At 40.7% G+C, this 12,678-nt stretch overlaps 1 protein-coding gene across 1 annotated transcript in view; it reads left to right on the top strand.

Moving 5' to 3' along the window:
* Positions 1 to 12,678, top strand: part of LOC126260320 (uncharacterized) — a 392,453-nt gene that overhangs the window by 277,919 nt on the left and 101,856 nt on the right. Inside the window, exon 3 of the mRNA XM_049957644.1 lies at positions 6,886 to 6,982. Within this exon, the coding sequence (XP_049813601.1) occupies positions 6,886 to 6,982 (97 nt within the window). The remainder of the gene's footprint in view (positions 1 to 6,885; positions 6,983 to 12,678) is intronic.

Below are 12,678 nucleotides of genomic sequence, written 5' to 3'. Positions count from 1 at the left end.
TCGTACTCTAAGGGATTTATGGATAGCCCTGCAGGATTCATGGCGTCAGTTCCCTCCAGCACTACTTCAGACATTAGTCGAGTCCGTGCCAAATCGTGTTGCGGCCCTTCTAACGTGCTCGCGTGGGCCCTACACGATATTAGGTAGATGTGCCAGTTTCTTTGGCTCCTCATCGTATATTGTTTCCAGAAAATGTTTAGCTGTTTTGGTAAACAATGTTTCTTTTATGATTTGTCGAATATGCTGCCCATAACTGTCTGTTAGATGCTAATGTTTCTTTAAATTCGTTAATATTAAACATCGGTTGAAGACAAATGGAGAATGACTTTGATAACTGGTAGATGAAATACACACCAGCATTTTGGAATCACTCTTGCTCGGATTTAGTCTTTTGAGTTGCGGTGTTTACCTTTTAGGTTTCTTAGAAAAGGAAATGTTCAAATATGTGTGAATTCCTAATGGACCAAACTGCTGAGGTCGTCGGTCCCCAGACTTACACACTACTTAAACTAAGTTATGCTACGAACAACACACACATACACACGCCCGGGGGAGGACTCGAACCTCCGGTCGGGGGCGGGGGGGGGGGGGTGGAGGAGGGGCTGCGCCTCTAGCTGCGCGGCCACTCCGCACCGCCTAGAAAAAGAAGATGATCGTGTTACATTCACTTTCTGTGGTCTCAGACCCTATTACATGAATTACCAAAAACCCATTGCTAAATACAGGAAGATTATTATATATGGTTGCTCTTACCTGATGCTAAACCTGTCATAAAAAGCGTCGAGAAATATTTCACTTGCGGCTGACCATCCTGTTTACACAAACATATCCATTTCGTGTAAAATAACAGCAGAGAAATGCAAAATTTTGTCGCATGTGAGGCCTGACCCACGACTAAAACACCTACGTGAATGTCGCAGTCGATTTAATTCCAACGTAATCGGGCAGTGCTCTTGCGATAATCACATCAGAAGATAACTGAAATAAATCCGTCGTGACTCTTTCTGTGGTCAACAACATTTAATCACGCGAACAATAATGCTATAGTTAATTCACATGACAGAGGAAAAAATTTCATTTAAAGTAACAGTGATATGATGCAACTACGTGCAGTTTCAGTAACGAGCAGGAGCTAAATTGATCGCAATATATTCATTCACGAGGATTCCTCTCTCGCAGTGTCACATGTAGTCGTAGACAACGTAACAGCATGCGGTATTAATGTGATACAGGTGAATCCTGTTTGAGTAGCTAGCCACTGTTGCGCAGTACGGAATTGTTACTCATGAGATAATTTGTTATAAAAATTGAATATATTGTAGACCGACAAGAGGATTTGTAATTTTAAACGACTTATCTTATAATGTGCTGGGGAAACAGTGAAGTCCAATCAATAACTAATTGACGTTGGCTTCATCGATTCCAATTACTGAAATTAGAAATCCAGCATGAAAAGTAACAGGAGTTTGACGACTGTCTAATTATACACTCTACACGTGCAAGTATTCTTCCATCGGAAGTGTGTATGCGTTTTCGCGTGAAGACTACTGCGTGCGACCATGTTCAGCAGCCTTCTCCCTTTCCAATCACACCTATGGACCACTCACACAAAAGCTACATTTTTGCAACTTTCACCTTTAAATAATGAGCGTACTACGCTGTATAGGAATCACAAAGATTCCGCATATCATTCAAAGATTCCAACAACTACAACTGAGGCACTAGCTTTTCGGTTGGCAGAAATTGGTGTGATCAAAAATTTGCTTGTTGGCTAATATACTGGTGCAAGTGTTTCGTTTCCAGTGCCTTAACTGCGACGTAGCTTGGAAGCCAAATTCTTTTACATTAACTACTCAAAAGACAAAATTAATTATACACTGCGCAAAAACAATTACCACTTTATCGAAACCCCTACATTGTCTCGTATTTGGATAAAAGGTGCCTACATTCTCTCTCTGCAATGGTTCAAAAGCGTTGCGTCCTGCATCTTCACCCTCGGGCTCTGTGACGCTTCAGACAGCAAGGTGTCAGTCAACACTTCCGAAAAACAAGGTCAAATTAGAGTGATTTGGGTTAATGACGCCATAGTGGTTCCAAATTTCACCACACTTCTGCCTGACGCCATCACGGACATGTCGCACTATGGGAAGGTCGTCTTCACCTCCACTTACCCACATTTCACCCCTTCTTTTGACGCCTCTGCGACGGAGGTCAGAAACGCGACATCTATCGTTGAAATCACGCGGTTTTCCTGTGTGAGGCCGAGGAAAACATTTGAGACACATCGCCTTCCAGAATAAATACGCAAAGGCCTCAGTGAGTGGCATAAGCGTTGTGAATGAAAATATCCCTTCCACACACTTCACAGTCGAAAACGACAGATCACAGTGCAATGAGCAACAGGTCGACGTTCTTCACAACGTTCGACACTGCTGGTAAGCTCCCGAAAATTCTGCTCTACTCAGCTGACATCGTTGGACTGCGATGCTACTAAACATGATCTGACCCCTCTGCTCTACTCAGCTGACATCGTTGGACTGCGATGCTACTAAACATGATCTGACCCCTCTGGCGTGTAGTGCGACCGCAATGTTTACTCTGGTATACGTGGTGGGGCCACGAGGGCCATCAAAACCATTCGACAAAATTTGTGAGTGATTGGGAACTGCAAATGGTGTTTGTGCTTTTTTAGCTCTCTTGTTTTGCGCTCTTCTGTGGCATGATCACATAGAGGTGCATCAGTGAAATGTGCCTGAATAAGACGGCAGAGTCCTTCGGGAACCCCATGTTCGGAAATGCCCTTGGCTCCACCCACGCTCCTTTGTTGAGCACGTTAAAACTGTAGCTATCAGAGAATTCGAGCCCCATTCAGGAATGGTGCATCGTGCCTGGTCTAGCGCCTGAGGAAGGCAATTCATTCGACACCCCTTAAGTTTGCCGCCAGTCGAAATACGTGAGATACAAATTAAGACTCCTATAACCCGAACTGAACTGTCCGCCATATTTTCCCCAAAGTATAAGATATTCATACTTGTTTACATACAGGTCACGATAAGAGTGGAGATCTCTGATTAAATGTGTTGAAGAATTCGCCGTAAATATGGGTGGCTGCTCAGCTGTGAAACGTGCTAACTATTGCAAAAATGGTCTTTTTGCATGTTCAGATTTCCTAGTGATCCTGCATGAACAATAGAGGGGCCTTAGAATGCTGGAGAGACAACTGGGAACCACCTGATGCTCAGTTGTGTATTGTAAATATACGTCAATAAAAAAAGGTACAACCATGAAACTAGTTGTATACAATTGCGTTTCTTCCCAGTCGAAAACTGTACTGAAGCAGTTCGTCTTAAAATTTTTCGATCCATGAGATATTTTCGCAACTGACAAAGTGGAGAGGAATATTTTTGATGGATTTATACATCTTATCGTAAACATACATATACGAACGAATAACAACTAACCCCATTTCTTACACAGGTACGGCAGGACGAGTGATAATTGAGATATTTTTATAGCGGATAGGTCATTGTGAAGGAACTTGCACAAGTAACATAAAATTCATAGAATAAAGTTTTTACCACAACTCCAGAAGCAACAAACCTGTCATGAAGTACATGAAACGAATTGTTTAAATGACAGGTGAAACTATTAATAAAAATTCGTTTCACTCTAACATGAAACTATACTTTGCCCCACCTCTGTACAACAAAAATGCGGCATTGCGTAAAGTGCCTCATTTGGGTAAAAAATAAACACTTCTTTTACAAGTGGCTACATACAGGCAAAACTAATAAATAGCCACAGGTTGTTACTACATAAAACCATTATATTTAATATTTACAAACTACCATTCACGTTCCGAGCCTACATTTCTATAGCCATGTAATATTACATTTCAATTTTTCTGTTATGTGAAAAGGGCGTTATAAATATCTCTATAAACATTAATTACTCTTTGGTTCATTTCATACATGCAGTATCAAATGTTTTATAAGAAATACCGTAAAAATTTGCGTAAATAGGTCAACCACCCACAAAGTAAACATTGCTGAATGCACAGAGATGGGGAAAACATGGCGGACGATTGAACACGTTATATAGGAGCTCTATACACGATAATTGCCGAAGCCCCTGCTACATTTGCAGCACATAGATTTGATTCTAATGCAGAGATCACGAAAACATATCTTCATTTCATGCAACACTAGGCTAGTAATTATGATGGACAAATAAGATGGTAAAATGAGACCAAGGAGAGGGTATAGGATGATAGGACATCTGTTAGGAAATCATGGATTATCTTCAGTTCAAACAATATTAGGCTAGTAATTGTGGTGATGCAAATAGTGTGATAAAATTAGTCCAAGGAGAAGGTACGAAATGATAGGACAGGTCTTAAGATATAATGCAACATCTTCTGTGGAACTAGAGGCAGCTGTAAAGGATAAAAAACTGTAGTGAAAGACAGAGATAGCAATATATCTCAGATATAATTGAGGAACTAGAGTGCAGATGCCACCCTGAGTTGGAAAGTTTAGCACAAGAGAGAAATTAGTGGTGGGGCGCATCGCACCATTCAGAAGACTGATGATTCCAACACGTTTGGCCTCTCGGCCTGTTCTGGCGTCAGTTCCAATTTTTAACTGGCTGTCGTATGTCCCTCTTTTCTTTGGGTCAGTGTTGATTCCATTTTAGGAATTCTTATATCTTCCACTCGTTTCAGACGTTCCTTCCAGTTTTATTCATATTCTTCTGTTTTGTCATTTACCGCGAAAATATTCCGCTCTTGTCTAATGTTTAACACAATGGAGACTTTAATTGCTCATAAATATTTTATTTCAGTCGCTTGAACATGGCTAGAATTTTTTCTCTTCATAATACAGGTTTCACTACCATTCAGTAGAATAGGTACAGCCTGTAGAATTTCATTTTCGTGTTTCTTTATGTCTTCTTTAATGTTTTATTGATAGTGCTACATATGTCTGTAACTTAATACCTACACCTTTATCTTCATCAAACGTTATACGGCTCCCTTGGTAATTGAAGTGATGAACGTGTTCCAAAATCTGATTTTCATTTACACTTTTCTGTCGTACTATTTCCTATGGAATGCCATAGTATTAGTCTGATTTACCTCTATCGTAAAATTAAAATCCTTTCCAATCAAATTTAAGAGATGGTTGATTTTTGTAGCTCCTCTTAAGAATTTCCCATTGATACAGTGTCATCAGCTTGTACCTGTATGTTAATATAATTATTCTTGCTTACAAGGATTCCTTCTGGTACTTTTTCTTTTCACTTTCGGATAGTATCATTCATGTGGATATTAAAAATACCCTAGTCTCACATCCTTTATAAATATTTGTTCCCTTTTGCAATTGGGGAAGTAAAGCGTGACATTAAGTCCATTATACAGACTCTTGATGCAGTTTCTTAAATGATTTAGGTACCAACATTTTTCCACATTTTCTCGCATACTCTCTCTGTCCATACTATAAACTGCTTTTTCATAAACTATGAAATATAGTTAGATTAGTAACTTAAGTTCTTTTCCATAGCACACCAAATGTTTTAACGCTACACGACCTTCCTCTTACGAATCTGCTCTGTTCTTCTAGAAGTAATACTTCTGCAATAATTACTCAGTTATTTAATATCTATTTTGTAGGTAGTGTTTAACATACTGATACCACTGTCGTTCGAAATTTTGCTGCAATGCCCGTTTTTAAAAACGAATAAAACTTTTTTTGTAAACTAGTATTCTGGAAGTTTAGTGTGTATCCGACAGGCTTTGAACAGCTGTAAGATACGAAACTTAAGCAATTAACCGCCATCTCTAATCAACTCTATAGTAATCTCCTCAAGCCCTGGGTATAGTTTTTATTTTTCTTTCTACATTGTATCACCCATTTATTTTAAGGTTATTAAATCAGTGTTAATATAATCAGTTACATTTTCATAATGACTACTTACCTTTGGATTGTACAAAAAATTCTTGTGATTGTTCCTGACTTGATACAGCTAACGAACATGCCCGTTTATATCTCAGATAAATCGCTCTGTTTCAGCACTATAACTGCTGCACTGTTTTTCGCGTCTCCCCGACACGATTTATATACCCTCGACTGCTGGAACTGCCACCTGCTATCTGTGAGTGGTTATTACGCTTTGACGTCAAACGTAGGTGGAGGTCACGTTAATGCGAATGGACCGTGTATGACGTGTCAGAGCAGGTCGTTTCATTTCTTTTCCATTTGCAGCGTCCTTAGGACGGAGAAAAATGTCAGTTCAGTACATCGGTTGGAGGCAGGGCCCAGAAACGAATGATTGCCTCCCTCACCGCTCTTTTGAAACGCTATTACTGGACCCCATAAGCTGGAGGGCGTGCGTTTAGACGGACGTCATGGAACGGGAACATACAGACTTGCCGATACGAGTGTGCACTATTACAATACTGCTCATTAAACGTGCAACACCACGAAGGCTGCATGCAACAAGCTGCCGTACTGAGTACTACGCGTTTTAATATGCAAATGATTACGAAAAGCGTTGTTGCTCACTGGTCCAGCACCGTACCAGCATGACGTTGTGGTAGATGGGCGCCGCAGGTCCGTCACACTGCACTGACGCCCAGACCTTTACTTTGAACGTGGCCCCACCAGCACACTTTTCGCTTACAGTGCAGGTATATGTTTAAACTCTTAAGTTCCCAATCACATGTTTTTTCTTTGTGGTAAAGACGTTTATATGCAAATTAAAATCATACAGCTTGTTTAATTGTGACATCCTGAGAGAGTGTTACTATAAAAGAAGATGTTCATATAATAATTCGGAACTTCTGAGTATTTCGAAATTAATGTCTTTGTTTTCTTCACTGTTTTGCAGGAATTTGCTTTAGAGGGAGAGCTGCTGGAACTGAAGAGCTATGTTGCGACGAAACAGACTCCAGGTTCAGACGGCGGTGATCGTAGTGTACCTAAAGGTAAGAAAATGTCTGTATTGTAGTCTGTATTCTAGTCTGCAAGTACGCCGGACGGAGTGACCGAGAGGTTCTAGGCGCTACAGTCTGGAACCGCGCAACCGCTACGGTCGCAGGTTCGAATCCTGCCTCGGGCATGGATGCGTGTGAAGTCCTTACGTTAGTTAGGTTTAAGTAGTTCTAAGTTCTAGGGGACTGATGACCTCAGATGTTAAGTCCCATAGTGCTCAGAGCCATTTGAACCATTTTTAGTCTGTAAGCATTGCCTTAAACAGACATAATTACACAAAAATAAATCGCGCTTGATGTGTCAAATCTACTAGTAGAAAGAACAGCAATTAGCCTCCCCCCCCCCCCCCCCACCGAGTGAAATTCACAATTGTATACCCCATGTGTAAAAAAGCTTCTTATTATTCTAAAATTGTGTTAATCTGCTACGTATTTGACGTTGAACACGTAAAAGTTTTGTCGTTTGAGGCACAAAAACATAATTACGTTGGTTGTATTAGTTTCTGAATATTCACCCACTGACTAATGAAAAAATCAAAATTAAAACTGGGGAAGTCTACTCTGGGTATTTTGCACTCTGTTTTAATAACTCTCATTTTTCACGCACCTCAATTTTAATGACGTCATATATCCTGAATGTGTCGGCTCTCATAATCTTGATATTTTTTGACTATTTGGTAGCGGTTCGTCTACATCTACATCTACATCTACATACTCCGCAAGCCACCTGACGGTGTGTGGCGGAGGGTACCTTGAGTACTTCTATCGGTACTATTCCAGTCTCGTATTGTTCCTGGAAAGTAGGATTGTCGGTATGCCTCTGTGTGGGCTCTAATCTCTCTGATTTTATCCTCATGGTCTCTTCGCGAGATATACGTAGGAGAGAGCAATATACTGCTTGACTCCTCGGTGAAGGTATGTTCTCGAAATTTCAACAAAAGCCCGTACCGAGCTACTGAGCGTCTCTCCTGCAGGGTCTTCCACTGGAGTTTATCTGTCATCTCCGTAACGCTTTCGTGATTACTAAATGATCCTGTAACGAAGCGCGCTGCTCTCCGTTGGATCTTCTCTATCTCTTGTAACCCACACTGCTGAGCAGTATTCAAGCAGTGGGCGAACAAGCGTACTGTAACCCATTTCCTTTGTTTACGGATTGCATTTCCTTAGGATTCTTCCAATGAATCTCAGTCTGGCATCTGCTTTACCGACGATCAAGTTTATATGATCATTCCATTTTAAATCACTCCTAATGCGTACTCCCAGATAATTTATGGTATTAACCGCTTCCAGTTGCTGACCTGCTATTTTGTAGCTAAATGATAAGGGATCTATCTTTCTATGTATTCGCAGCACATTATACTTGCCTACATTGAGATTCAATTGCCATTCCCTGCACCATGCGTCAATTCGCTGCAGATCCTCCTGCATTTCAGTACAATTTTCCATTGTTACAACCTCTCGATATACCACAGCATCACCCGCAAAAGCCTCAGTGACCTTCCGATGTCATCCACGAGGTTATTTATGTATATTGTGAACAGCAACGGTCCTACGACACTCCCCTGCGCACACCTGAAATCACTCTTACTTCCGAAGACTTCTCTCCATTGAGAATGACAAGCTGCGTTCTGTTATCTAGGAACTCTTCAATCCAATCACACAATTGGTCTGATAGTCCATATGCTCTTACTTTGTTCATTAAACGACTGTGGGGAACTGTATCGAACGCCTTGCGGAAGTCAAGAAACACGGCATCTGCCTTGGAACCCGTGTCTATGGCCCTCTGAGTCTCGTGGACGAATAGCGCGTGCTGTGTATCACACGATCTTCTTTTTCGAAACCCATGCTGATTCCTACAGAGTAGATTTCTAGTCTCCAGAAAAGTCATTCGTCGCCGTTAATATTAGATTCTTTCTGATCTCAGAGCATGGCATAGTAATTGTTAATTTTCTTTGCGAGAAGACTCCACAATTTACTGACTGCAAAATTCGTCGTAAAACAGGGTTCGTAGTGGAACTGAATATTTCGTAGTATCTTTCTCTCTTTATCTTTGATGGATTAATCAGTAAATAAAGTCTATATTCTTGAAGCAAATCCTGTCCAAATTAAACTCTTGAGAGTAAGTTAAATTAACGTCAAAAATTATTTTTTGCGACTTATTATAAAGTCAATGTTCATTAATGCTGACACTCAAAGATCATATGCCTATAACTTTCGTTTGATTTGATGAAAAAGTGACGATTGGTGCTCTGCGCTGCGCAATGTAGCGATCGAAAATAATTAAAGTTCTCACAGTTTCAACTTCGAATTAATTCCTATCCTCTGAAAGTCGCTATCTAACTTCCCTGAATTCACTTAAAAGAATTAATTATCAGTTCTTTTTAATAATAAAACTTTACCCTTTCACTTAGATAATTACTTTCAGATAACGTGGAAGGTACTGCTGAAATTAAAGTTTTGAATACTTTCACACTACATATTTTCACAATTAAAAGTCATAAGCGCTCACACCAGCTAACACAACACAGACAACGTGAGATAAAATGAGCTGAGAGAAAATGACAAAATGAGAAACACTATTGTCTCACCTATTTATAGTCTTATGGAGAACAATAGTTGACGTAACTGTATCTGCTTACGCCTAGAAGTTCTTGGTACACTACTTATTCTTTTGAAATGGCTATTCTTAAATAATACACAATTACATAAAAATATTAACGAAATTATTGAAAATCATGGCCTTCGGCTTCACGAACTATATGTCAAACAATGGGTTACAGGTGAACCCAGTGTTATATGTGGATACTGTCTGAGAAATGTGTTTGAAATAGAGTTCATAGTAAATAAGGAATATATTATAATGTTAAACCTGATGTCGAAGTTTTCCACGTGAACATCAAACATATAGCAAACGAAAATCTTTTTTCCTTTCATCATTTTGCGATGGACGTCGGTGAGAAAATATTTCGTAAGGGTTTGAAATTACACATAAAGCTTGAAGCTGATCGGTAAGTGTTCTTATTCTGAAACACAGGATTCTTATAGTCTGGGTTATCTGCGCTTCATGACTCACGCTGCCTCTAGACACTCCCACAGTTTCTAACTGTAACAGTTATTTTACAGTGTTGAACATTTAACATAAGATTATACCTCTCAATGAGTAGATTACGACAGCACTTTAAATTTTTAAATTTGAACAATAATTATATGAGATATTTTTGTTGCCTCAGGACCCCATAGATAGGCAACCTGGCTCTTGGAACAGGTGTTTGTACATGGGGTTAGTCGTTTAATAACATACAGAGTGTTAAAAACAATACCCACAAACATCGAGTGGTTGTAAATGGTGTCGTGAGCAACAAATGGAATATACTAACAGGAACTACTGTCCAGGAAAAGTCTTGCAACGACGCTACAGAGCATCGAAGTTATAAGTGGCAGCTCCTGCCGTTAGGCCACCCCTTGGCAGCAAATGTGACTTCGTATGCAGATGGATCGTAGGCGGTACGTCTCGTAATGTGGTTTATTATTCTGTGATCGCAGCTGACTGCTGCTATTGCCTGTGGAGAAGATGGAGCTAACTGCTGTGTAGAAAGACAATGTCGCCTATGAAACTGATGCTCTGTTCCCTTTGTGGGTAACTGTTTTGAACACAGGCTACCATTCACAGTTTTTTTTTTTTCAAAAAACACTGGACCTATAGAGGGTTACAGGAGAAAAATAAACTGCCGATGGGAACCTGCATCTGAAAGTGTTATCCATCGAGGCATCAGAGCAATGTGTTCATTGGATACAAGGCTAGTCTACGAGGAACCTAGCTCCATCTCCTCCTCCGGTGATAGTGGCAATCAGTTGCAATCATTAAACAAAAACAACATTGCGAGACGCTCCGCTCACTGTCTGTCAAGGTACAAAGTCACGTTTTCTGCAGATAGGATAGCCCAGTGGGAAGCGCTGGTGCTTATAACTTCGATGCTCTACAGCGTCGATGGTAGGCCTTTCTCGGACGCTCAAGACACATTTTATAGCTGGTATCGTTCTGTAACAACCTGTAGGTTGGCCCAGGAGAGCTGCTGTAGTTTTTACGGCACTCTACCCAACAACTGACGGGAGCATAACACGATCGATTTAGGTGTTCATGGTTCCTGTAAGTCGACAAACACAGAGATCGGAGCGATTTCTTTCAAAAGGGGCGTAAAGGTAAACATGACTCGTGGATTAGGCCTTAGGCCTTTTCCAACAGGCGAATGCTGCTTACAAGGTAATACGAGGAGCAGTCTATAATCTCGGGACGCATGATGGCCGTGTCGCTTACATCCACCCTAGCGGTGGCACTGCTTCTTTATTCAAGCATTTGGGCTGTCGAGACAGAATGGACTCAGTTCCCGACTTACCTGTCTCACAAAAATCTAAGTAGGTACAGGCGGTCGAAGTGGTCATTCCGTACCGAAGGCTGCTACACTGACCATTCGGTTGTGAAACAGGTCCGTTCAAAAGGAGACTGGCTACTTCGTTTCTTAACACAGTCCTGCCACTAATGACTTCGCTGTCGACGACAGATTTCATCCTTTCAATCTGCTTAGTCACTTATATTGAGTAAGAGTAGAATAATTGCATGAAGATGCATGAAAAGTTTAGTTGTGTTTAGGGTGTCCGTGGAAACATATACACCAGCACATCTCGCTCGGCGTCTGTCCCCCGCGCTAAAACGCGGACGTGGCTGGATGGAAGAAATGGATAATTGGTTTCCAGAGTCCAGGTGGCCGCATAGTGAATTAGGTGGAAGATTTCTTACTTGTACTGTCCTTCTAAAACACTGGCAGTCGCAGACAGTCATGTTGGTAAGAATATCTCGCCAAACTAACAGATGAAAGCAGATGAAAACTCATCAGAATCATCGGCATGAATCACAATTTGCGTCTAAAAAACTATTCTGAATAGTTACGAAATCGCCGTTCTTCCTATATGTTTTGGAATGGACCAGTACTTTGCTCCAACCCCAACTCGTTAAGGACTCGAATCGCCATGTATAACGCGTCATATCTCCTGAACTGCGTGTCGTGCAGTGATATAATAGTGCAGGTACCGTGACTAGCGTATGTTGTATACTGTCCGCAAAATTCGTTGAGAACAGAGTTTGTAGTACACAAGTAAAAAATTAAAACGTTATGCGTGATGCTGAAATTTTACTGCATGAATAGCGAAATCTACCGGTTAGTTGTGACTAAAGTGTAGCTACCCACGGAGGTCAAATTTGGGGTGTAATTATCGTATGAGAGTAAAACTTTGTAGATACGCTAATGCGTTAATGTGGAAACGATTTACGTTGAAAAAATAGAATTACAATTTTGGCCACCAGATGCAAATCTGACGCTGTACAGCATCTCGTCGACGTCTCCGGTATTCATACTGAAACACCTTTGTAAGCAGCAATTAGTAATAAAATCAACATTACGCCTGTCTCACCTGTTTGACCTTTTATGTCCACGGTCCGTTCCTAATCCATTATCCATTATATATGCATTCACAGCGTCGGATTTGCACGTGGTGGCCAAAATTGCGACTAATTTTTTCCAGCGTTAATCAGTTCCGCATTAATGCATTATAATCTCTACAAAGTCTCACTGCTGTGCGATAATTACAGACCACACTGGATCTCGGTGAGTAACTGCGCTTATTATAGCCACTCT

Source organism: Schistocerca nitens, chromosome 5, assembly GCF_023898315.1.
Source record: "Schistocerca nitens isolate TAMUIC-IGC-003100 chromosome 5, iqSchNite1.1, whole genome shotgun sequence".
NCBI classification, from domain to species: Eukaryota; Metazoa; Arthropoda; class Insecta; order Orthoptera; family Acrididae; genus Schistocerca; species Schistocerca nitens.
Note: the sequence above shows the minus strand (reverse complement) of the source record. Positions and strands in the feature narration are given on the sequence as shown.